A 23656-nucleotide genomic window follows, 5' to 3' on the forward strand; every position below is an offset into this window, starting at 1 on the left:
AAGGTATGCATAGTCCTTGATGGCAAATCATTTCCTGTGACTAGCTTGACTTGGAAGGCCACAACTTACTGAGAAATTAACATATGGGGCTAGTTTTGGACATTATCACTCTGGGCAGTAGTGATCGAACTTGTGAGAGAAAGAAGAGCTAAGGAAATGGATCAGAGAATCAAAACATTGAAATAGGGAAAGAGGGGAGGCTGTCCTGGGCTAGCCCTGTAAATAGGAGTGAACCTAGTGTAATCCTGAGGCAGGAGTGAGAAAAAAATGACTCCTTCTAAGAGTCACTGTTAATATAAGTCTTTGCTACTCAAGAGAATGCATTCAATTCCCAGGCATGTTAAGGAAAAAAGTAAACCTTAAATACGTTAAGAATGAATTGTGAATCTTTCTTCAGGATTTTGAAGTTGAGTAATTGATTTGAACAGGGCATTTTTATACCATTAGGGATGGAAAATTGGCATGAGGGTCCATTGAGAACAGCGTTGTGCAGGCTTTTCGTCAGATTGCCAAGTACATAATGTATTTTTTCAGAATCTAAAACCCTACCACATCTTTTGGTTTTCCCTGGTTGACCTAAGCTCTTATCAGGAGCCTTGTCATGAAGATCCACTAGCTGGAAATAATATCTCCATCCTCCCATTTCCTCTTATTGACCTCTTTTATTGCATTTACTGTATTTTATGGTGGATTGATATTTGTGAACTCCTTATTTCTCTTACCGGATGGGAAACTGTTGGCAGTAAAATGTGGTGGTTAAAGACATATTCTGGAGTCAGACCTACCTGGAAGAGCCCTACCCAGGCCACTTAATAACTATGTGACCTCAAAGTAATAGTCAACCTCTCTAAGCCTCAACTTCTTTCTCTGAAAATGGACATTGTAAGTCTGTGAAATTTCAATAGCATGGTACTTAGAATAGGCACTCAATGAGTGTTAGCTGGTTTTTTTTTTTTGTTTTTTGTTTTTTTTTTTAAAGCGTTCTAATATTTCCAAATCTTTGCCAATAGTTGTCACTTGTTATTTTTATTTATTTATTTATTTATTTATTTATTTATTTATTTTTGGCTGTGTTGGGTCTTCGGTTCGTGCGAGGGCTTTCTCTAGTTGCGGCAAGCGGGGGCCACTCTTCATCGCGGTGCGGGGACCGCTCTTCATCACGGTGCGCGGGCCTTTCACTATCACGGCCCCTCCCGTTGCGGGGCACAGGCTCCAGACGTGCAGGCTCAGTAGTTGTGGCTCACGGGCCCAGCTGCTCCGTGGCATGTGGGATCTTCCCAGACCAGGGCTCGAACCCGTGTCCCCTGCATTAGCAGGCAGATTCTCAACCACTGCGCCACCAGGGAAGCCCTGTTAGCTGGTTTTATAGGCCCTTTTCCTTTTTTACTTTAATAACTTCAACCTCAGGAAGCCAGTGTTCTTAAAGCCATTTTCCTAAGGAGAGCTCTGTGTTGCAGAGGTTATATAAACTTTCTCAATGTTACATAGCTGGTTGGTAGGAGAATCTGAACTTGAACCCAAATTGTGTCTGGGCGACCTCTCTTTCCAAAACAGCAGGGTCCTCTATTTACTCATATCAATAGCTGACTTATACTGTGAGGTTTTAATGACAACTTTTGTGTGTCTTGTTTTTTCCCAGTGAAAGAAATAGGCTCTAGTATGGATGGATCTTGGCTCAAGTATTCCTCTGTTCATCACAGAAATTGTTTAGTAGGCATTCAAAGCTTTATAACTTGAAAATTGAGAACATATACTATCTTTAATTCTGAGCAATGATTTGTTAACATAAGCAAATATTTAAATTGTTCTCATTCAACAATGTTTCACTGATGCCATGGTGCTAGAGTTCATATATATGGTAAAACTATAAGAAGGAAATAATTAAATTACATTTTCTGAAAAAATATATAATAGTCTCTAAATTTTATTTCTCTGTAGCTTAAGAATCAAAAGCCAGAGAATAGGGGCTTCCCTGGTGGTCCAGTGGTTAAGACTCCGCATTCCCAATGCAGGGGGCCTGGGTGTGATCCCTGGTCAGGGAGCTAGATCCTGCATGCCGCAACTCAGAGCCCTCATGCTGCAACGAAGATCCCACACGCCACAACTAAAGACCCAACGGAGCCAAATAAATAAATAAATATTTAAATGTTAAAAAAAAAAAAGCCAGAGAATATCTAATTTAATTTTGTGGATATTTCCCCCAAAAGGGTTCAGATGATGATGATGACACGAAATCATGCTAAAATCTCCTCAGTTTAGTTATTCCTCCCCTAAAAAAAGAAGGGCAGACAATGGAGATTTTTAAAAATTTAAACAGTATTCTAATGCAAAGCAAGTTTTACTTTTTAAATAGCCAATTTTGCAAGAAAATATATAGCTCACATTTTTATCACTTATCTTGATTTCTCTGCAAATTCTATCACAATGATAAAATGGTAATTTACTGCTTTTTTAAAGAACATATTTTACCAAGAAAGAATTAAAATAAAATAATAGTTACTTTTAATCGTTTCTGCTCAGACACTGATCATAAGTCCCCAATTAATTTACACCATTACAGAAGATATTTTAGCTCTGAAATATTGAAATATTCTTTATTCCACATAATATTTGGAAAATTTCTCAGTTGATCCCATCTGCTCATTTCAGTGGAATATTTCTTTGGTCAGTCAATAATTCATCCAACACTTATTGAGTGCCAAATACATGCTAGGCCCTGTGTTCAGGCTGAGGGACACAGGCTGAAAAGATTATATTCCCTACAGTCAACAATCTCTCAGCAGACATTTAATGAATAATTTTATTTTCTTGTTATAGTCAAATAAGCAGATAGGAATACCTCTAAGCATCATTGAGTTACCTCTATTTCAAATATAAGTCTCTCTTGATGTAAGACTCGACTATTTAATGCACTCAATGCACTGTTAAAGATTTTTAACCCTGAGTCTGACGTTTTATTAGTTTCATCTTAAGCTACATTTGCTGATCCCAGTGAAGGCTTTTAGTCTTTCATTCATCTGATAAATATTTGAGTGTCCATGTGTATAAAGCTAGTTTCTCAGCAGGCTAAAATGAGTGGTATGACCAGTAAGTGGGTGCAAAACATTAATGCAAAAGGTAGGGGCTTGAGCTGGGACTTTGGGTAAACAGAAAGGAAAATATATTTTCCAGTTACTGGTACTTGCATCAGTTAATGAAGATGATACCCATTTAACTGGATGAGTATTTCCTCTTCTAAAGGGACTTGACAGCCACCATGCCAGGGATGTATTATTGAATAGGACTTTCATCCAGAACCCTTTTCTTCCTCCTTACCCTGAAACTGCATTTAAATGACCATGGGGACCCTGCAGCCACTTCCTCAAAGCTTCTGGCCAGCTTCAAACCATTAGGTCCTAGCTTCCTGTCTGGTCCTTCTCCAGAGTCAGAAATATGCGCCAAAATATTAACAGAGGCTGAAGTGAAGTGTACATGAAAATAACTTACATTCAATATTATACAATTCTATAATATTTTTACTTTTATAGCCCAGAGTATATTTGCTTTTTTAAAAAAAAGTTTAAAAAATTAAAAGATTGTAAAACCACATTCTCCAGAGTCAAAGGCAGCTCCCAGCTCCCAAAAGCGCCTCCAAGTCTTAACACGCAAAAATGTAAGAAATGTAAAAGGACCTAGAGAGAGGGAGAGTTTTTATAATTCAGAATTTCTCCACTCACCCACTCCCAGCTTTTCCTTGCTAAGGTGACTTTTTCCACATTTATTCAGCAAGTCTGTCCAGCCACTCTCGCTACGGAGATAATATAAAGGAGATAAAGAATAGGCTCTGTGTGACTATAAGGTCTTTAACTGAGGAGGGGGGCGGGAAATAAAAGGGTTGTGAGGTAAATTAAAGGAAGTAGTTAACACGGGTCTGTGGAAATCTAGCCCTGGGAGGTTCAGTTATTGGCCAGTGTCATAGTTGTACATACAAGCACCAGAACCAGAAGTCAGGTTTTTTTCCTGCAAGTCCGAGTTCTTCACACAGCTGCCTTGGAGGGTTTTTGTGGTTCAAGTCTTCCCAGTCTAAGACCTTAAAGCCAGTGGTGAATGGTGATTGATTAGAGGTTTTCTGAGGACAAACTTTACCAAACAGATGAGCACTTTCGTGAGTCCGTAGAGAGCTTGCACCCTTCAGGTTATCTGTTTATGAATAATGAATTGTTTCTTGTTAACATTCTCTGCTCTCCACACATAAGTCGCACCATACCTAGAAGTTGAGTTTTTTCTAGGATGGGTGTGCTGGCTGAAGCCAAACCCTTGAGATGGAGGAAATCCACCACCTGGGAGAGCTGATACTCCACCTTCTCTACCTCCAGCTGTGCTCTGTGGGGACCCTTTGACTGGGAGCATCTTGCAGTGTGTGATCTGAATGCGGGTCCCTCCATTTTAGTCTCTGCTCCATTATCGACTCCCTGGATCACATAGTCCTCTTCAAAATCTTGTGTGTGGTTTCCCTGAGTTTCTGAGGATAAAACAGAGCAGCAACACACCTTAAAGCTTCTTGGAATAAATATATGTATAGATACTTTGCAGTTCAGATTGATGTGTTTTTAGCACTTCATCCTAGCATAGCCTCTGTTGGTCAAGAACATTAGTGTTCCATTTCTGGAATAAAATTTGGTGGCATGCCAAGTGTCTTCTGATTTGACATCAAAGTGGGAAGGATAGCCAACTTGAAAGAGTAAACTAGCATCTGTGAAGTTCCCTATCACTGAGATAGCTGATTTCATATTGACATTTTCCAGTTTCCTCATTTGCTTTTGCTTTTCTTCCAAAGAAGCATATTTATTGTTATTTTGGATCCGGTTTTGTGATGTTGGTATTGAGACAGTTACGTAAACAAGTTGTGAGGGATTATTAGTTTATCAGTAGAAGGATGTCTGGTCCATTGCCAAGATGCATTGATCTGTTTATTATGACTCTACCCAGTACAATTTTAGTGGCAATTTAAAAAGGACCCTAAGTGGTCTTAGGGCTTCACTTATAGAAGTCCACCGGTTCATTTATTAACCCACATTTGAGGGCTAACTCACTGTATAATCTTACCAGCATTATTATGACAGTTGTTACCATCCACCGCAGCCAGGGAGCAATATCCCAATTATACGTTCTATTGTTTCACTTGTGATATGAGAGCAATACAAATTGTTGATGATAATTATGTTGATTTTCAGCAGTTTGCAAATTAGTACATTAGTACATTTAGAAATATAAATATACCCGAAGGCTAATATGTGTGTTGGGGCTAGTTAACAAGTATTTATTGAGTGCCTATGGTGTGTGTGGTGGACTCGAAGAGGCACAGCGTAGGGATACCGGCAGCGGAGTAAAACAAACAAGGAACCTGACCGGCCCAGGGTACAGCTTGTGCTGCATAAAAATGAACGTACCTTACTGACATAGTCTTTTCTGGTAACAAACAGCCCTGAAACTTAATGGCATAAAGCAGCAATTCATGATTGCCCACAGTTCCGTGGGCTGCCCGGGCTGTTCATCGGCTGGTTTTCCCTGGGCTCAGCCGTCCTGGGAGTCAGCTGGCTGCCACATGATGGCAGTTGCTGCTGTCTCAGGGCTGGGCCCCTCCAGCTGAAATCCTCCCTCGCATCCATTTCTACCTCACTGGCAATTAGTGCCACCAATTTCTTGTGCGTTCTTCTAGAGGTGTGTTATTCATATACCTGCAACTACATAGAGATATTTCCCTTTCTCCTTTTTTATACAGAAGGTAGCATACTGTAGATCTCCTTCACCTTGCTTTGCCCCCTAATTATACCTTATTCCATTTCAGTATTTAAAAGATGGTCATTCTTTTTTAGAGCTACATAATACTCCATGGTATAGCTGTACCTCACTTATTTAATCAGTACCCTATTGAATTAGACAACTTAGGTGGTTTCCTATCTTTTGCCATAACAAACGAAGCTACGAGGTGACATTACCATGTCACTTTCTTTGAGTAGAGGTATAACTAGAATTTCCTCGAAGTTCAAAGGATATACGTATTTGTAACTTTGTTAAATGTCAAAGTGCCTTCTGTAGCAGCTGAACCAATTTACACTTCTATCAGAAGTGACTGTACATGGCTGTTCCCCACACCTTTGGCAGGTGTTATCAAATGGCTGTTAACTGACTTTAGTAATTATTATTACAACTTGTTTTTCTACTATGCCTTAAAGTCAACAAAATACTTTTACGCACTCTGAGTTCATACAACGGTGGGTTAGGTTTCATTATTCTAATCTCCCTGGTGATGATCTGAAGGACCAAATGTCCTGTATAACTCGCCTAGATTCGTGCAGCAAATAGGGGTCAAAATCAGGTCTGAAACTGGGAGATTGGGACTGATGTATACACACTACTATTTATAAAATAGATAACTAATAAGGACCTACTGTAGAGTACAGGGAACTCTACTCAATGCTCTGTAATGACCTATATGGGAATTGAATCTAAAAAAAGAGTGGATATATGTATATGTATAATTGATTCACTTTGCTGTACAGCAGAAACTAACAGAACGTTGTAAATCAACTATACTCCAATAAAAATTAAAAAAAAAACAGGGTCTTCCCTGGTGGTGCAGTGGTTAGGAATCCGCCTGCCAATGCAGGGGACACAGATTCGAGCCCTGGTCCGGGAAGATCCCACATGCTGTGGAGCAACTATGCCCGTGCGCCACAGCTACTGAGCCTGCAATCTAGAGCCCACGAGCCACAACTACTGAGCCTGCGAGCCATAACTACTGAAGCCTGCGCGCCTAGAGCCCGTGCTCCGCAACAAGGGAAGCCACTGCAATGAGAAGCCTGTGCACCACAACGAAGAGTAGCCCCTGCTCACTGCAAGTAGAGAAAGCCCGTGCACAGCAACAAAGACCCAACGCAGCCAAAAATAAAATATATAAAATAAATTTATGTTAAAAAAAATCAGGTCTGGAACCCAAGTCTTCTAGTTCCAAATCAGAATTTTCAGTAGCCAAATGAAGCAGTTATAAAATTTGCTAGAAACTAACCTGCCCCGTCAACACACCCCCTGCCATTACCCTCTTCTCCCAGCTCCTTGCAAGCACCAATCTACGTTCTGTCTCTATGGATTTGTCTATTCTGGATATATCATATGACTGGAATCATACAATACGTAGTCTTTTGTGTCTGGTTTCTTTCACTTAGCATGTTTTTAAGATTCGTCCATTTTGTAGCATGTATTAGTATTACATTCCTTTTTATGACTGAATACTATTCCATTGTGCGATATTCCATATTTATTTATCTGTTCATCAGTTGATGGACATTTGGGTTGTTTCCACTTTCTGGCTATTATGAATAGTGTTGCTATAAACACTCCTGTAGAAGTTTTTGTGTGGACATATATTTTCAATTCTCTTGGGTATAATATACCTAGGAATGGACTCTATGTTTAACTTTTTTTCCAAAATAACTGTACCATTTTGCATTTTCACCTACAGTGTATGAGGGTTCCAAGTTCTCCATGTCCTTGTCAACACTTGTTATTATCTGTCTTTCTGATTATCACCATTCTAGAGGGTGTGAAGTGGTATCTCAATGCTATTTATTTTTTTAAATTTTAATTGTGGTAAATACACATCATATAAAATTTACCATCTTAATCATTTTTAAGTGTACAGTTCAGTGGCATTAAGTACCTTTATAGTGTGCTACCATCACCAATATTTATCCACAGAACACTCTGCATCCTGCAAAACTAAAACTCTGTACCTATTAAACAATAACTTCACATTCCTGTCTCCCTTCAGCCACTGGCAACCACCACTCTATTTTCTGTCTCTGTAAGTTTGATCAGCTTAGGTACCTTAAGTAAGTTGAATCATATAGTACTTGTCATTTTATGACTGTCTTATTTCACTTAGCTTAATGTCTTCAAGGTTCATCCACGTTGTAGCATGTGTTCAGTGTGGTCTTTATTTACATTTCCCTGATGACTAATGATGTCCATGTGCTTACTGGTCATTTGTACATTTTCTTTGGAGAAATGTCTATTCAAATCCTTTCACTGTCAATAATTTAATGACTATTCTGGACTAAAACCCACTTTTTGAATCGCCTGCGACACATCTTTAAGTACTTCCTCATTTTTTCCCTCTAGAATTCATACAAAGAGGTATATTACTTAATCACAGACTTCGGGCTAATGGAGGCTCAGTAATAATTGCTTTTCATAATAATTGGAAGTCCTAATCAATCCCAATGTGCCTTCTGGCCTAATAAAAAATGTTATGTTAATTAAAAATAAATAATTTTAGTATTTATGTCTGTTTTAATCAGTCTGATTCTTAAAATTAAAAATGGTTATATATTCAATTAACATCTTATTCCTTTTATTCCTCGTTTCAATCCATCTTATACATTGCTGCCTGAGTATTTTCACCAGTGTAAATCTGGTCATGTCACTCTCCAGTTCAGAAGCTTCTCTAGCTCCCCATTGCCAACCAAATTAAATACAATCTTCTCCTGTAATTCAGATCTTTCCATTTTTTGCTTTGACTGAAGAAACCAGTAAGAAATATATTTGATATTTTATAAACAACGAGAACACAAGCATATACATAAGCAAATACGTACTTACACAAAACAAATCTTTCACAAAAACTTTCTAACCTTACAGCATACAATGCATTCTGATATTTTGAAAAAAATTTTAAACGATGTAATGAGACTTGCTAAATTGATTTTCAAAACTAAAGTTTAGAAAAGATGATCCTACAGCATGGCCAACCACGGCATGTTTCTTCAGAGTTTGGTAAAACCTACTCCAGTGATTCCCAAACCTAGTTGCACATTAGAATCACTTGGAAAACTAAAATAATTTTTTAAAAAAAGCAACCTAATCTAGATCTTCACCCTTGAAAGTTCTCATTCATAAGGTCTGGGAAGGAGCCCAGAAATCTGTGTTTTTAATTAAAAGCTCCCCAGTTAATTTAGTTGTGTGGCCAGGTTTGAGAACAACTGCTCTCACCATGTATTACTTGCCTTTCCCCCATCCCAAACAAATACTTCTTGCTTCCTGCACATTCTTTCTTCACACGTTTACTTTCCTCCACCTGGAAATCCCTCTGCCTGTTGATATCTTTCTAGGCCCACCTCAAATACCACTTCCTAGTTATTTCTCGAACCAGAACAGTCTCATTTCCCTAGACTTCCCACAAGTCTAATTTGGGTCTTGTTGAGGACACTTCTCTTGCCCCGCCTCACTGTGCGTATCTTCCTACTACATTGTAAGCAACTGCATTATAATTACCCCTGAGCAGGAGTACAATGGCTACTCCAAATCAGGATTTGATAAACTTACTTGAACTGGAGTTGAAATGGAACCTTTCATCCTGGGCCCAAGCTAGTTAACGGAGATTTTAAACAACACGGGACTTGGATATATTTTAATGTGATATTAGGGGCATAAATAGGTGAATGTAAAGCCTTTCTGCATGTGATATTCATGCAGTCTGGCTTTTGGTTAGCTTTTCCCATCACTCTGTTCATCACAGTCTCCACAGGAAGACACAATGACCAGGTCTAAATGCCCATATCCAAAATAGACTAAAATTCTCCCCATCTTACTTGATGTTAGGTTCCCTTATGTGTTCCTACTCTCTGTGACTGGAGGTTTCCAGGTCACGTCTCTGAGCTTGAAGCAAATGAAATACCCTAAGTGTTTTGTTCCCATCAGATTTGGCTGCACATGTTCAGAGCACCATTACAATATTATGTTTTCCATTTTGCATGGGTATAAATTAAAGAACAGAGAGGATTTGATTAGCTCAAGATCCCAGAGTGACTGGCAATGATGGGAATAAAGACTTGTTCCCCAGATTCCTGGCCCAGTTCACCCTGCACCAAACCACAGGTATGCTGCCTTTTTGCTGATGAGGCCACACAGCGTTCCTTGGAGGGGATACCATTAGCTTGGGGAGGACGAACGCACACAGGGAGGCTTCCAGAGAGCCATTTGGAGAGTCAGAGTAAGGGCCAATGGTGTCCTGGAAGTTTGAGTGAGCATTTCTGAATATGGTTTAGAAAATATGTGGTTAGCAAATACATAATGGGATACTGGGTTACTTATTTTGAGTGTCAAGCTACTTTGCATTTATGGGTAATATCTAGTCCTGCATGTCCATCTCCTACTGAGTGTAATGCAAACAAAATAAGCCACTATAATGTTTTTAAAGGGATGCTATCATTTGAATTTTTAGGAAATGCTAGAACTCTAAAATGACACAAATGACAAAGCAAAGGTGGTGGTAGGGATCAAGTTCTAGAACTTGGTAGCGGCATTTACAATGACTGTAAATTCCAGCCTCTAGATAAGTCTTGGAAGAGGGAAAATCACTGAGGATTCCCACCATGTACCCAAGGTCCTATGTTCCCTCAGTTCAACAGTGGATTCTCTGGTTGATGAACCTTACCTCATCTGAAATTACAGACATCTTTTGGTCTTTCCTAATTTACATAGAAGGTTTTGACTGAATACACAGGTTGTCTCTGCCAAGCTTCTCACTCCAACTTTAACCCTTCCCACTATTTTCCTTCCCTCAGGACAAACCAGCCACACTAATCTTTAACTTCCTTCCTTACCTCAGGGCCTTTGTAGGTATTGTTTTCTCTGCCTTGGGGGAACTTCCCACTGATCTTTACAAGGTTTGTTAAGATCCTAATCTCAGCAGAGTATTACCTCCTCAGAGAAGACTTGATCATCCAATATAACATTTTACTCCACAGGTATCCACTACCAACACCCCACACCTAGCCACTCTGGGTCACTGCACCTTATTTTATTATCATTAAAGCAGTTATCACAGTTTGAACTTGAATTTGTTAACGTGTGTCTCTCCCATGAGATAGTAAACTCAGGAAAAGTAGATGACTTTTTACCCTAGTCACGGCTTTATCTTCAGCACCTAGAGCAGTGCCTGGCAATCTAGTAAGTGCTAAATAGATACGTGTTGGGTAAATGAAATACTCATCAATGATGTCACTTGGGAGAAATGCCACTTCAACCCATGGATTGCTCTAAGAAATTGCCTAATAATGATCTTTGGAATGACTTCAGCAAGTGCATTAGGTAATATCCCCCAAATGCCGGCTGGCGGCATAGTAAACATTAGTCAGGCTTCCCAGTTCACCCAGGAAGATGAACTTGGAGTTTGCATAAGCAGCAGGGTCAGCTTTCTATTGGACAATCTCTTCTGCGTAGGCAGTAAAGGATGGAGGGCAGGTGTCCTGGGCTTCGGGGAGCAGCTGGACCCTAGCACGCTGTGCCTGATGCAGGCAGCAGAAGAGCTCTGACGAAAAGCAGAGGAAATTACAGTTGTCGGGACTTGTGGTCACAGGGCATGTGTTGCATTTGCAAGGTCATCATGGGATAATTCAGGGTGTAGCTTGCACACATTCTGCTGCTGAAAGGGAGATTTTTTTTTTTTTTCCTACCACATCCGACACATGGTTTGCCAGAGGAAGGGCACGAGATCAGCAGCACTGATGAGCTGACTTTGGTGTTTTTAGGCCACAACTCTACTAAACCAATGACTCCCTCCTGACTCCTCTAAAGGAGCCAACAGAATTTATTCAATACCAAGTGTGAACAGCACTCACACAAAGCCACCAGACTGCTTTTGCCTGCTATGCCAAAAGGTACGTCTCAAAAAAGAAACAACAAAAAAAAACTTAAATAATAACGCTGTCAATGCTTATTGTACTTAAAATCTTTGGGATAGAAAATTTATTTCTAAGCTAGAAAGAAACACAAGTTTTATTTCTCCATTATAAATCTGGAAATTAAAAGAAAATGAAGGGCTTCCCTCGTGGCGCAGTGGTTGAGAGTCTGCCTGCCAATGCAGGGGACACGGGTTCGAGCCCTGGTCTGGGAAGATCCCACATGCCGCGGAGCAACTAAGCCTGTGAGCCACAACTACTGAGCCTGCGCGTCTGGAGCCTGTGCTCCGCAACAAGAGAGGCCGCGATAGTGAGAGGCCCGCGCACCGCGATGAAGAATGGCCCCCACTTGCCGCAACTGGAGAAAGCCCTCACACAGAAACGAAGACCCAACACAGCCATAAATAAATAAATAAATAAATAAAATATTAAAAAAAAATAATAATAAAATAAATAAAAGAGAATGAAAAACCATAATATAAGGCTGCATTTGGAAAAGCACACAGTGTACTTAATATGTATGAAGTAGATAGAGGGCCAAACTAACGCCCAGTCCTGTTTGTTGGCTGGGGGTGTGTATGACGGCTACGTAACTAAGTGACTGGGACTCCCCAGAGTCATGGTGATATAAGAGTCAGAAGTCAGGAGACCATACGGTCAATTAGTACCTATGCTGGTTAGTGGACAAACATTGACACAGGAGCTAGTAGCTTGTGCTATAATCCTATGTTTCCTTTTTTAGTGTTGTGCTTTGTGGCCTTTGTAAAGTTACTTAATCTCTTGAGCTCTAATTTCTTTGTCTGTCAAATGGAAATGATAACTACCTCAAGGGGTTGTTGAGAAAATGAAATGAGACAATCTGGGTCAAGTGTCCTGTAGGTATTCAATAAACGTTAGCTCCTTTTTTCTGATTACCAGAAGAGCCAGTGGCTCAATTGGAAGTAAATAGGGCCACTTCTAGGTAAACTGGGTTTTAAACTCAACCTTTGGTCTTTTTACACCTTGCCTAAAGCCCTACAGCATTCTAACCTCATCAACTTTATCAAAATGGCCATCAGTCTCATACATGTTGACTGATGGACTCATGTATAGTTTACTTCCGGTGTTTTATTTGGCTACAAAACCAAACTGTTTGAAAGTGTTTAACTTTGATTGGTAACTTGGGGAGAGATTCAGTACTTTGAACTAGATCCTTGCATTTTTTTTTAGGCTAGACAAATTGAGCCATAGTTCTATAGAAAGGAATAGCATTAGTCCAGCAAAATGATAAATAAATGGCTTCACTTACATAAGGCAAATTAGAAAATAAATGGCTTAGGACATTTTAGTCATAAGTGTAAGATAAGATGAGGGCCTTAAAATTTAACTAACTAGGCACATTTTTAAAGTATTCTCAGGGCAGGTGCTAAACATTTATATATGAAAGAAGCAAGAAGTATGGGGTGCATAAATGAGATACATATTTTCTTGGTAGGAGAGAGGTGACTTGGCTAATATAATCACAGAGAATACAGGAGATGAGAAAAGATTCATAAGTGGGGATCTGCTCGACACAATTATATCGCAATCGTCCATATAACTCAGAAGAGGTGGGGCTTTAACAACTGCTTGAGCAGGTGACACAATCATATGAGTGAAGCAGCATCAAAACAGCATGCAATTAAAACAAAGCAAAAGGAAGTGACCTGGTCCCAATATCCAGGTGACCAGATACAGCTGGAGTTAAAACTTATCCTAAGCTCATGTAACATTTGAATCTGTGACGAGAGGACTTTAATTCCTACAGAATGTTTTTCATCTGAAACTATTTCGTGTCTAAGAATTAGAACTTTGTTTTCATAAATTATTTCATTAAATATCTTTCTTTGTTTATGAGCCTGTCACTCTACCAGGATGGTGGGGAGTTGAGAAATGTGCGATCAGTAGGGTCTCTGCCCTCAAAGAGCTTACTTTCTCATTAAGGAGGTAAGACAGATACATGTAAAACAACCATAAATACATAACAGCATGTGATTAGGTGATGAATCAATCATCCAGACTATAAAGTTTGCAAGTGCTCAGGGGAGAGAGAGAAAGAGAGCCACAGGAATAAAGGTTCCATGCAGAATGTAGCATCTGATCAGGTGCTTGAAAGATGGGTGGAACTTCAGGACTGGAGGCTATACCTGAGATGCAATCTTTGCTTTAACACTTCCATGCTGTTTGTCCTTAGGCAAGGTACTTAAAGTTTTAAAGCCTCATTCTCATCCATACAATGATAATGCCTAACTCTACAGTTTGTTGAGAAGATTCGATAACATATCTATAAAGAAAATAATAAAGAACTTAACACATAGTAGGTACCAGTAAATTTTAACTATAATCTTAAATGATCTTAATGTAGTTGTGTCCCATTTTCTGAGCGGCTTCAAATGACCTTTGGAAGTTGAGGAAAATAAATTGGCACAGATATGAAGAGGTAAAGAGCAAGGAATACATCCAGTTGGAAAATCAGAAGAAAAATATAGAAATGATCATGCACGTTTTCTGGGAAGTCTATCTGACTAGAGCAGTAGGTTCATTTTATAGATATGGTAAGTCATTCATTCATTCAATATAGATTTATTGAGCAACTACTAGGTACCAGGTACTGTACCTGGTACAATGTAAGAGTTGAATAAAGGTGAGCCTTGAAAGGCAAACATTACAGTTTGGCTTGAATGGTAGAAAATAGGGTGAGATGGAAGATTTATTTATTTTGCCACTTATTATGCAGGGGAAAGACACATAATAAAAACAGAATTGGAAAAGCCCAAACCTGGCAGCAGATAGATTAGAATGGGTGTAGAATGTGGACATAAGGAGTATAATTGAAAAATTGTCACAATAGTTAACCTGAAAGAATGGTGGTCACCTGAATGAAATGAAAATGTTTGGGCATGAGGAATACATGGAAGGAACTTCTATGTGATTTAGTAAATGACTTGATTTGGGAAATGAAGGCAAAGAAAAAATTATTCAAAGATGAATATACGGTTTGCCCTTGAGTGAACAGAACAGTAAAGGCAGAAAAAGTAAAGTTGGGAAGAATAATTTGGAAGCGTTGCTGATGGTTTGTGTTAGGTTAAGTTTGAGTTGAAGATAAGCTATTTGTTGAACACTCAGTTAGCAAGATCTACTTAGGCATTATAAGCAAGGGTACTAGATTTGGGGGGAAATAGAATAGAGAGATCAGGTTGAGATCAGGTTGCAGCTGGGATGGTTCAGACACTGAAGAAGAACATAATAAAGAGAGAGGAGAAAAACTGAGAGGTTTGACCTTCTGGGCAAATTTCATATTGTGTGTGGGGAGGAGTAAGTGTGAAGGGGTGGGGAGAGGCTGTGAGGAAGGAAAGGAAGGAGCCAGGATAGGAGAGTGTGAAAGAAACCACTACAAGCGTTTGGGAAAGTTGATCAACAATATCAAATGCATCTGAGAGTCAAAGAGAATAGGGATTGGGGTAAACGTTGCTGCATTTATTCACAAAATGATTAACAGATAACTATAAAATAACGCAGAATTTAAAAAATTATTTTAAGGTAGGACAATTTAAAAATACTTTGGTATGACAAACACAGATCTAGTGTTTTCAAATTTCTGACATATTAATCTTTGGAGTCAGGAATAAGAAATAGGGATTCTTGAGAATTCCCCAAGTCACAAGTTATTCTATATTTTTCATAACACTTCACTTATATATTAGTAAATAATAATGAGTGACCGTAATCATAAATAATGAATCATTTTTCTGCTATAGGGATAGAGGTTTTCTGTAAAAAAATTTAATAATCAATATATGGTTTATTAGTATTATGAACCAATATATTTGTGAGAAGATTATATATTTAAATAATATATAAAAACTAATTCTACCTGATAAGGACATTTAATAATAGAAAGCATTAGAAAAAAAAGGGAAACATTAACATAAATGCTAAAAGAAATACATTAAAAACTTCAAGATCAATCTACAAAACTTAATATTTAAAATTTACCATTGTTAAAACAAAAATTTAAAACTTAGAGAACATTAATTGCTTTATCTGATAGTCTTGATCTTTGTTTCATGATTAAGCTTACACTTGTAGAAAAATTTCTTTCATTTTGTGTTGATGTTGGTCAAAATGTTAATTGTGAGTCTGAAAGCGTGTTCAAGTTGAGTGTTAGTATTTATGTTTTTCCATAGAAACTCATTTTTCTCTTAATGATGAAAATATTTTGTCTGCCTTGATTTTGATATTGAAATTGAGTTGCTTTTTTAAGTTCAGATTTTTTTCTCATAACAACATATTCTTTCTCTTTGCATTTCCTGGGTTAACACCTTTACAAAAAACCGTAGTCCATTGTGAATACATTGGGCAGTATCTGAATAATGTATTATTCAGGATCTCCTAGCAAGGTTAACAGCACTGCACAAAATCACAGGTTGAAATTGTGAATTTAAGGACTTATTTGGTTTCCAAAATATGTTATCTCTTGCATTCATTCGAACTAGTAAATCTCTACATTGATCGGTCACTTTTAATTCTTACAGAATTATAATACTTTTACCAATTTCTAGACAAATTTTCCACAAGATTTGGAAAAAATATACAAATTTGAGGGAAAATGATAGGAATTCCCACATGGAAACACAACAGAGACATGCCACTTCTCTGTAACATTTAGGAAGCTTTAAGCTGCAAGTAATAGAAAGGTGAGCTCAAAATGGCCTAAATGACAAGGGGATTAATTATATCACCTAACAAGCAGTCCCAAGCCATCTGGGGTTAGTTAATTCAGTCAGTCAATAACATCTAGAGCTCAGGTGCTTTCCATCTTCCTACTTTGTTATTCCAGGTATATGGGCTACCTCCCGGTCACAAGATGGATTCAGCTGTTTCAGGTACCCCATTCTCACATACTAACATCCAGAGCAGAAAGGGACACTTTATTTCTTGTCAGTCTTTTTTGTTTGTTTGTTTTAATGTCTCCCCGCACCCCACCCCTATGATTTCCCCTAATCCTTCATTGACCAGAAATAGGAAACATGCCCATCCTTAACACAATCACAGCAAAGGTTTAGTACAATCTAGTCAAACCTGAGGCATGGAAGAAGGGAAAATAGCTATTGTGCTAGCCAGGGGTTCTTGAAGTGTTTGGTCTCGTGACCTCTTAAAAATTATTGAAGGTTACAAAGAACTTTTGTGTACGTGGGCAATCGCTTATTGATATTTACTGTATCAGAAATTTAAATTCTGAAAAATTTTAAATAGTTCCTAACTTGTTTAAAATAACAATAATAAAACCATCATTTGTTACTATACTGTGGTAGGCAGAATGATGGCTCCTAATAATAGCCCACATCCTAATCCCTACAACCTGTGAATAAATCTCATGTGATTAAATTAAGGATTTTGAGATTGGTAGATTATCCTGGATTATCTAGATGGGCCCCATGCAATCACAAGGGTAGTTATAAGTGAAAGTAGGAGGCAGTGTCAGAGTGATGTAGCATGAGAAAAACACGTCTGGCTATTATGGACTTTAAAAATTGAAGGGACCATGAGCCAAGGAATATGGGTGGTATCTAGAAGCTGGAAATGGGAATGGATTCTCCCCTAGGGTCTCCAGAAAGCCTGCAGGTACCTTGCTTTTAGTGTAGTGAGACCCAGTTTGAACTTCTGACCTCCAGAATTATAATAAATCTGTGTTGTTTTAAGTCACTAAATGTATGGTAATTTGTTACAGCAGCGGCAGGAAATGAATATATACACATATTTTGAAATAAAAAAGAAATGTTTTCCAAAACAACAATAAAAATGAGTGGGAAAAATGGCATTTACATTTTGGGTTATCTCTTTAATGCCTGATGTAACAAAAGATAGGTGGATTTTTGTATCTGCTTCTACATTCAGTCTGCTGTGATTAAGTCACATTGTCTCTGGAAAACTCTACACTCATGAAAGAATGTGAGCAAGAAAGGCAAATAATTTCTCAATATTATAATAAAAATGACCCCTGTAAAAGGGTCTTGTAGACCCACAGGGGTGCCTGGCACACACTTTGAGGATCCCTGGGGCAGGAAGTCAAGAATTTTGCACCATCCTCCAAAAGAACAGATAGGGAACACTTTTCCCATATGCCTTAAGTGAACTTGTCTGGCTCTAAGGTACGTCATCATCAACATAGTGTAATGATTTTAACATTTCTTCCTTAATTCAAATAATATTTCTAAGTTTATTTTGTGCCTGGCACTGCTTTATGCGCAGAGGCTATAAAGTGAACAAGGTGGACCCTTGCTCCAATGGAGCTTGCGTTTTAGTTGAAAAAAAAAATACTAAGCACATAAACAAGGTAACTTCAGATATGGCTAAAGGATATAAAGAAAACGAGTAAGGGGAGAAAGAGTGAGGGGTATTTTGGGTGGTAGGCAAAGAGCTACTTTAATTAGTCTGAAGAGGACAAGTTACAGCTGACAGGTAACTAACAAGGAACCACTAAAAAATGAGGGAGAATATTCCAGGTAGGGAGAACAGCAGGGGCAAAGAGCAAGGAGCTTGGCAAGGTAAAGGAACAGAAAGAAAACCAGTGTGACTTTAGTGTAGTCCATGAGGGGAATGAAAAATGGGGGAAAAAAAAGTTGAAAGGGTCAGGCAGGTGTAGATCAGTAAGGTTTTATAGGACACAGAAAGGACTTAAGGTTTTGTTTGAATTACCTTACAAACTCACTGGAGGAAATAAGAGACTATGGAACTCTCTTATACGCTTTGCTTCCGTAAATTCTTCCACCTTCTCCAAGGGCTGCTCTTCAGCCCAACACATTCCCCATCTATATAATGACTCTCCAGAAAGGCGCCGGACCCCAAATAGACACATCTTGCCTCACATAAACTGTGTGTATGCTAACATCAAAAACAGATCTGGAACCAATCAGGGGAATGTAAATTACAGGTTGCTTGATGTGGCATAACTTCTGCCTGTTGGCCAGTGTAGGTGTGCAGCCAAAAATGTACTCTGTGAATACAATTGTTTGGCAATTGCCGGTCTGTCACTTGTCCAAGTGGTAAGTGTGTGAATGGATTTGTATGGGTAATGACTCTGAAATTAGTAACTAGTTTTTTTTCATCTCTCTGTGATACAGGAAAACGCATTGCAACTTGGCTCATTTCTGGAGAATTCTTGTGATGATCCTCAGTGGCTCAGAATATACATTTGGTCATCATTATCCCTTGTGTAATCAGTTTCTACAAACTATAGGATAATGTTACAGTTATGTTTACAGAATAAGAGAACACGCTCCACACCTTAATCAAACCATTTAAAGATGAGCCTTCTTAGATAACATGCATTTATATATATGGCTAGTCATTAGATATCTACTCTATACTTTGAGTTTTACTGTAGTGAGAGAAGTAATCTTCTGACTCCCACTAGAAACCTCCAGCTAAACCATGTGCCTAAAACTCTAAGGTATTTACTGTATAATATTGTCGAAGTGTTCACCAGACAAACCTTTCCACAACAAGATGGTGTAGAGAATTCACAAAAGCAGAAGTGACTTGAAATCTGCTCTGAAAGGGCCTAAAAACCGTCAGGAATTTGGACCCAATCAGTACACAGAACTGCAGGTGCGGTGACCCCGCTGTTAAAAAGTTGGATCCACGTGAATAATAAGCTTAATCACATTTTCAAAACAGCTGTGGCTACTTGGGCTGCCTAGTCTCTCGTCAGTCACGGCTCCGGAAAATTTTTAATTATTGCGAAAAATTATATTAAACTTAAGAGCAGACTGTGCAATCAAAGAAAATACAACTACATAATTCCAAGGCTGCTTATTTTCAAAGGAATTTGATTCTGACCTCTGAATGCAATTGGGCAGTCTCTTCCTCTACTTCGGGGAAAAGAGAAAGGAAGGAGAGATGATTTTCTCTTTTTAGTAGTAACCGGTAACCAGACCTGTTGTTCTGCCAAGCAAGCGTTCGCCTTCTTCGAACCTGATTGCCAAGTGCTCAGAGGGTGGATGCTCGAAACCTGTGACTCCCTCCCCTGTCAGATAAGCAGAAAGTTTGCTCAGGCTATGATAAATCGGCACAACGCGGAGATGTTTTTGGCACAAAGTGTACGTTAGGAAGATGACGGTGATTAAATTCACCCCCCTCCTCCTCATTCTTGCGGCCGGGAGTGTGTTTTGCCTGCATTTAAGAAATGTCCTTCAGCGGCAGGCGTGTGCGCGCTGAGCCTGCGGCCAGCGTTTTTGCATCTCCGGGGCAGGGCGACTCGGGCCGGCTGAGTGTCACCCACAGATGTGACCGGTCTTCCCCCACGGGCACCCGCGGAGGCGGCAGCGCCGTTCCTCTCCCCCCGGCGTCTCCAGCCCTCGGCCCAGACCAGGGGAAGGGGAAGGAAGCCCTCGCCGCAAGCCGGCGTCTGGCCCGGCACAAAAGCACGCCGCCACCAAAAAACTTTTCCCCCCAGCCGCGCGCAACTTTTGGCCTTTTCGCCCACCACGTTCTCGTCTCGAGTTTCTGGCCCCTGGGGTTTCCTCCGCTTCCCTCGCCTTCCCCAGCGGCGCGCGGGGCAGCGCGGGGGGCACGGAAGGGGAGAGGAGGAGGGGGTGGCGGCAGATCGGGAGGAGGAACTGGTCATAGGGGACCCACACGGGCGAGTGCCCGAAAAGGAAAGCGACGCCGCGGTTTGCTGCAGTCGGAATAAAGTTCGCGCCCTTTCCTCGGCGCTTCGCAGCCTCCCCTCCGGTCTCCCCCACTCGTTTTTGACAGCTGGGCGCTACCGGCCACCTCCACCTCCAAGCCCGCACCCCCCGGGGGGGCGCCAAAGTTGTTTTTGCATTCCCAGAGAGAGCAGGGGGAGAGAAAAAAAGTAACAGGGCGCGGGAGAAACATATCCTCCTTCACTAGCCCCCTAGAATCTGAGGACAACCAACCAAACCAACCTACTTTTATTTTGCAAAAGGGAAACAACATTGTAGTCGCGACAGTTTTGGAGAGAGAGAGAGGAGAAACTTGTGCGGCTTGCAAATCCGCCCGAGGTCACCTCGCCCGCCGGTTCCCCCCCCTACCCCGCCCCCCAGCAGCCCCCTCCCGGGACAGTCCGTTCCTTTTTTTTTTTTGTGCCGAGGAACCGGGGGAACTCAGCAGGCTCCGACTTGGGGAGCGAAGGCGACCCTGCACGCGGGTGTAAATCAGTCACCTGAGCGCAGAGGGGCCGCGGCGAGGGCGCTCGCGGGCGGGCGGGGAGAGGCGGAGGCGGCGAGAGCGGCTGCCCGGAGGAAATCGGGAGGGGGAGGGAAAGAAAGGCCGAGACTGAAGGAGCGTGAGGCGGCGGAGGGGCTGGTCCAGGCGCGGCCGCTAAGAGGAGACCAAGAGGCGGGGGCTGCACTTGACAACCAGCATGCCGAGATGGTAAGAAGTTTCCACCCTCCTTTCCTTTTTATTCTAGACTTCGGAAGAAAGGAGTCCCGCGTCGGCGCGCCTCGGGGGCCGCCCGGGGGCCGTGTTTTCCTCCAGTCCAGCGGCGGGAGGTGGAGGGGGGCGCTGGGGAGGGCGGGCAGGAAAGGAGAGCCCCAGTCCACCCCGGTCCCGCTCCCGAATTCGCCCCTCAACTTGGCCCGAGTGGCGGAGGAGAGCTCCAGGTGGGAGGGCGGGTGTGCGCGCGGGCGAGGGGGTCTCGGGAAGGTTGCCCCTCTCGCGGCCGGCGGGGCAAGGTGAGCGGTAAGCGGGCAGGCGGCTCCAGGGAGTTGGGACGGGCCGGGAGGCAGGCGGGGGCTGATGGAGCGCTGGAAGGAGCTCGGGGCGGAGAGGAACGCCGTTTGGACCCACGGTAACTTTTAAAACTTGCCCGCGAGTGCGGGGCCGGCGGCTGGGCGTGGGCGCCTGGGCGCGCTGGTGTGCCGCGCGGGGAGGACACCGCCGCCCGGTCCCCGGCACCTCTGATTTTCCCCTCCTCGCCCTCCCGTTGGGGAACCCTCCCTTTGTAAATGAAGAAGATGTAGGAAGTGCTCCTGGAGGTTTTCTGAAGAATGTGTAAAACGCAGGGCAGTAAAATCAACCCTAAAGAAAGAGAGAGATTTTGAGGTGGAGTTCGACAGGAGCCGATTTGTGTTACTTACACATGGACTGGAGGGTGGCATTTGGGGCCCGGGGAGAGGGCAGGATAAAAAAAAAAAAAAAGAAAAAATACCCCACCTAAACCTGGGTGAAATTCTCTGTAAAGTGAGGCTGAGATTTAAAAAAAAAAAAAAAAAAGTTCCAAGTGCAAGTGGTGGAGAAGATGGGAAGGCGTTGCGAAGCGAGATTCCAGCACAGCCCCTCTACCCGAAGCAGCTTCTCTGCAGCGAGGCAGCTGGCAATTAGCTCGCCGGCTGCTGAGCGCTCTGTCCGCTTTCGGGGAAGTGATTTGTTAGAAATGGGGCTGGACCACTCCCTTCCTTTTAGTTTGCTCCCACCCTTTGCTGCTATTGTTACCCCCTCTTGGGGTTCTGATATACTGCGTTCCGCATGTAGATGGACTATGTAAGAAAAAGGGAGATAGTGGGTTGGCATTTTTTTTCTCTCTCTTCCCTTCCTCCTAATGTGACATCTCGTTTCAGTGATCAAAGTCACGACTGGAGTGTAGGGGATGCGACTGTCAAATGCAGGCACCAAAAAAAAAAAACAAAAAAAAAAAACGTGAGCCCAGGACTGAGGTTACAGTAAAGCTGACAGAAATTAAAGTGGTTTTGAAAGCAGTGTGCGATTTACGGTGGTTCGCATTTACCCTAGAGTCAAGCTGTTGTAAAACTGATGTACAAAAGACATCATGAAATAATCCTGTGTACCCAGGATTAAAGTGGCAGAAAGTGGCCTGTTTTATTATTTCTTATGTACTTCGTGGACAGTTGCAATGGTTGGAATCTGTATTTAAGTGGAGGCGTCAAAACAAAATATTAAATATATCTGTTTAGCACTTGAGGGTTTTTCTTATAGCCGCATTTTACACAAGAACACTGTAAAAGCCGGTTGTAGGTATTATTTTCCTTCCCTTCCCCCCTCGCCTATATACTATTTGTCTACACATCTATTCCCAAATACTAATCACTTTGAACAGTGGTTAAGCACATTTGTCACCCACTGCTTTGTATTCTGCAGTTTCAGATGTTACTGTGCACACACATACATTATTTAAGTGGTGGAATTTATTCCTGTGTAGTGTGTCTGACTTGAGGACATACTCAAGAGTAGTGAGACCCTGTGCAAGTTAATAGAACTTGCTTGATTGACCCTTTGGAGTCACCCAAAAAAATCCCTTGTGAACTTTCATAGGGTATCTGTGTTCTGTGTTATATTTATCGCTGCTTTATTTAAACTCTTCAGCCTTAAAGAAGTTCTTAGTTGGAGCTGCTCTTTCTGTTCCTGGAGAGTAGTAAAATCCAGATTGCTAATCACTTTACCAACGTACAGGAGTGTCTTCACCTGAGGGAAGTAATACTGAGGCTGAACGTGAACTCGGTTTGAGTATCTTGTGAGGAAAGTCTCAAACTGTCCTTGAGAATATTAAGTTCGCTGTTGTTTGCATGCAAGGCTTTGAAAAAGAACCAACCTCACGTGATTTTAAAAAATAAATAGGAAGAAAATATTAATAGCAGTCGTACCTTCCCAATACCTGACGTTTTTCTTCCCCCTGAAATGTAAGATATCTGTCAGGCAGGGATATGTGATTACAAAAAGCAGCAGACAAAAGCGGAGCTGACTATTGCTATATTAAAATGTAAGTGTTACAGTTTGAATTTTCAAGTGAGAGTTTTTGAGTTCAGTGCTTTACATAACATTTTGTCCTAATCTTGCTTGCTGTCAGGGATGTTTCATGGTTGTGCAATTGCTGCAGTCAAGAATGCCAATTTGCATTCCAGGAGTGTCATTTGATTACTTTTATCTGCACA

General features: G+C 41.1%; 1 protein-coding gene across 6 annotated transcripts in view; it reads left to right on the forward strand.

Moving 5' to 3' along the window:
- The first annotated feature begins 12177 nt into the window (after positions 1-12177).
- The window catches only part of BNC2 (basonuclin zinc finger protein 2), a 429325-nt gene continuing 417846 nt past the window's right edge, over positions 12178-23656 (forward strand). For all 6 annotated transcript variants that reach the window (XM_082401639.1, XM_082401625.1, XM_082401628.1 and 3 more), the window contains exon 1: positions 12178-21140. Coding sequence is in view for 4 of the 6 variants with exons in the window: in XM_082401628.1 (XP_082257754.1) it covers positions 21138-21140 (3 nt within the window). In the remaining 2 variants the exon portion in view is untranslated. The remainder of the gene's footprint in view (positions 21141-23656) is intronic.

This window comes from Balaenoptera borealis (assembly GCF_965194805.1).
Source record: "Balaenoptera borealis genome assembly, chromosome: 8".
NCBI classification, from domain to species: Eukaryota; Metazoa; Chordata; class Mammalia; order Artiodactyla; family Balaenopteridae; genus Balaenoptera; species Balaenoptera borealis.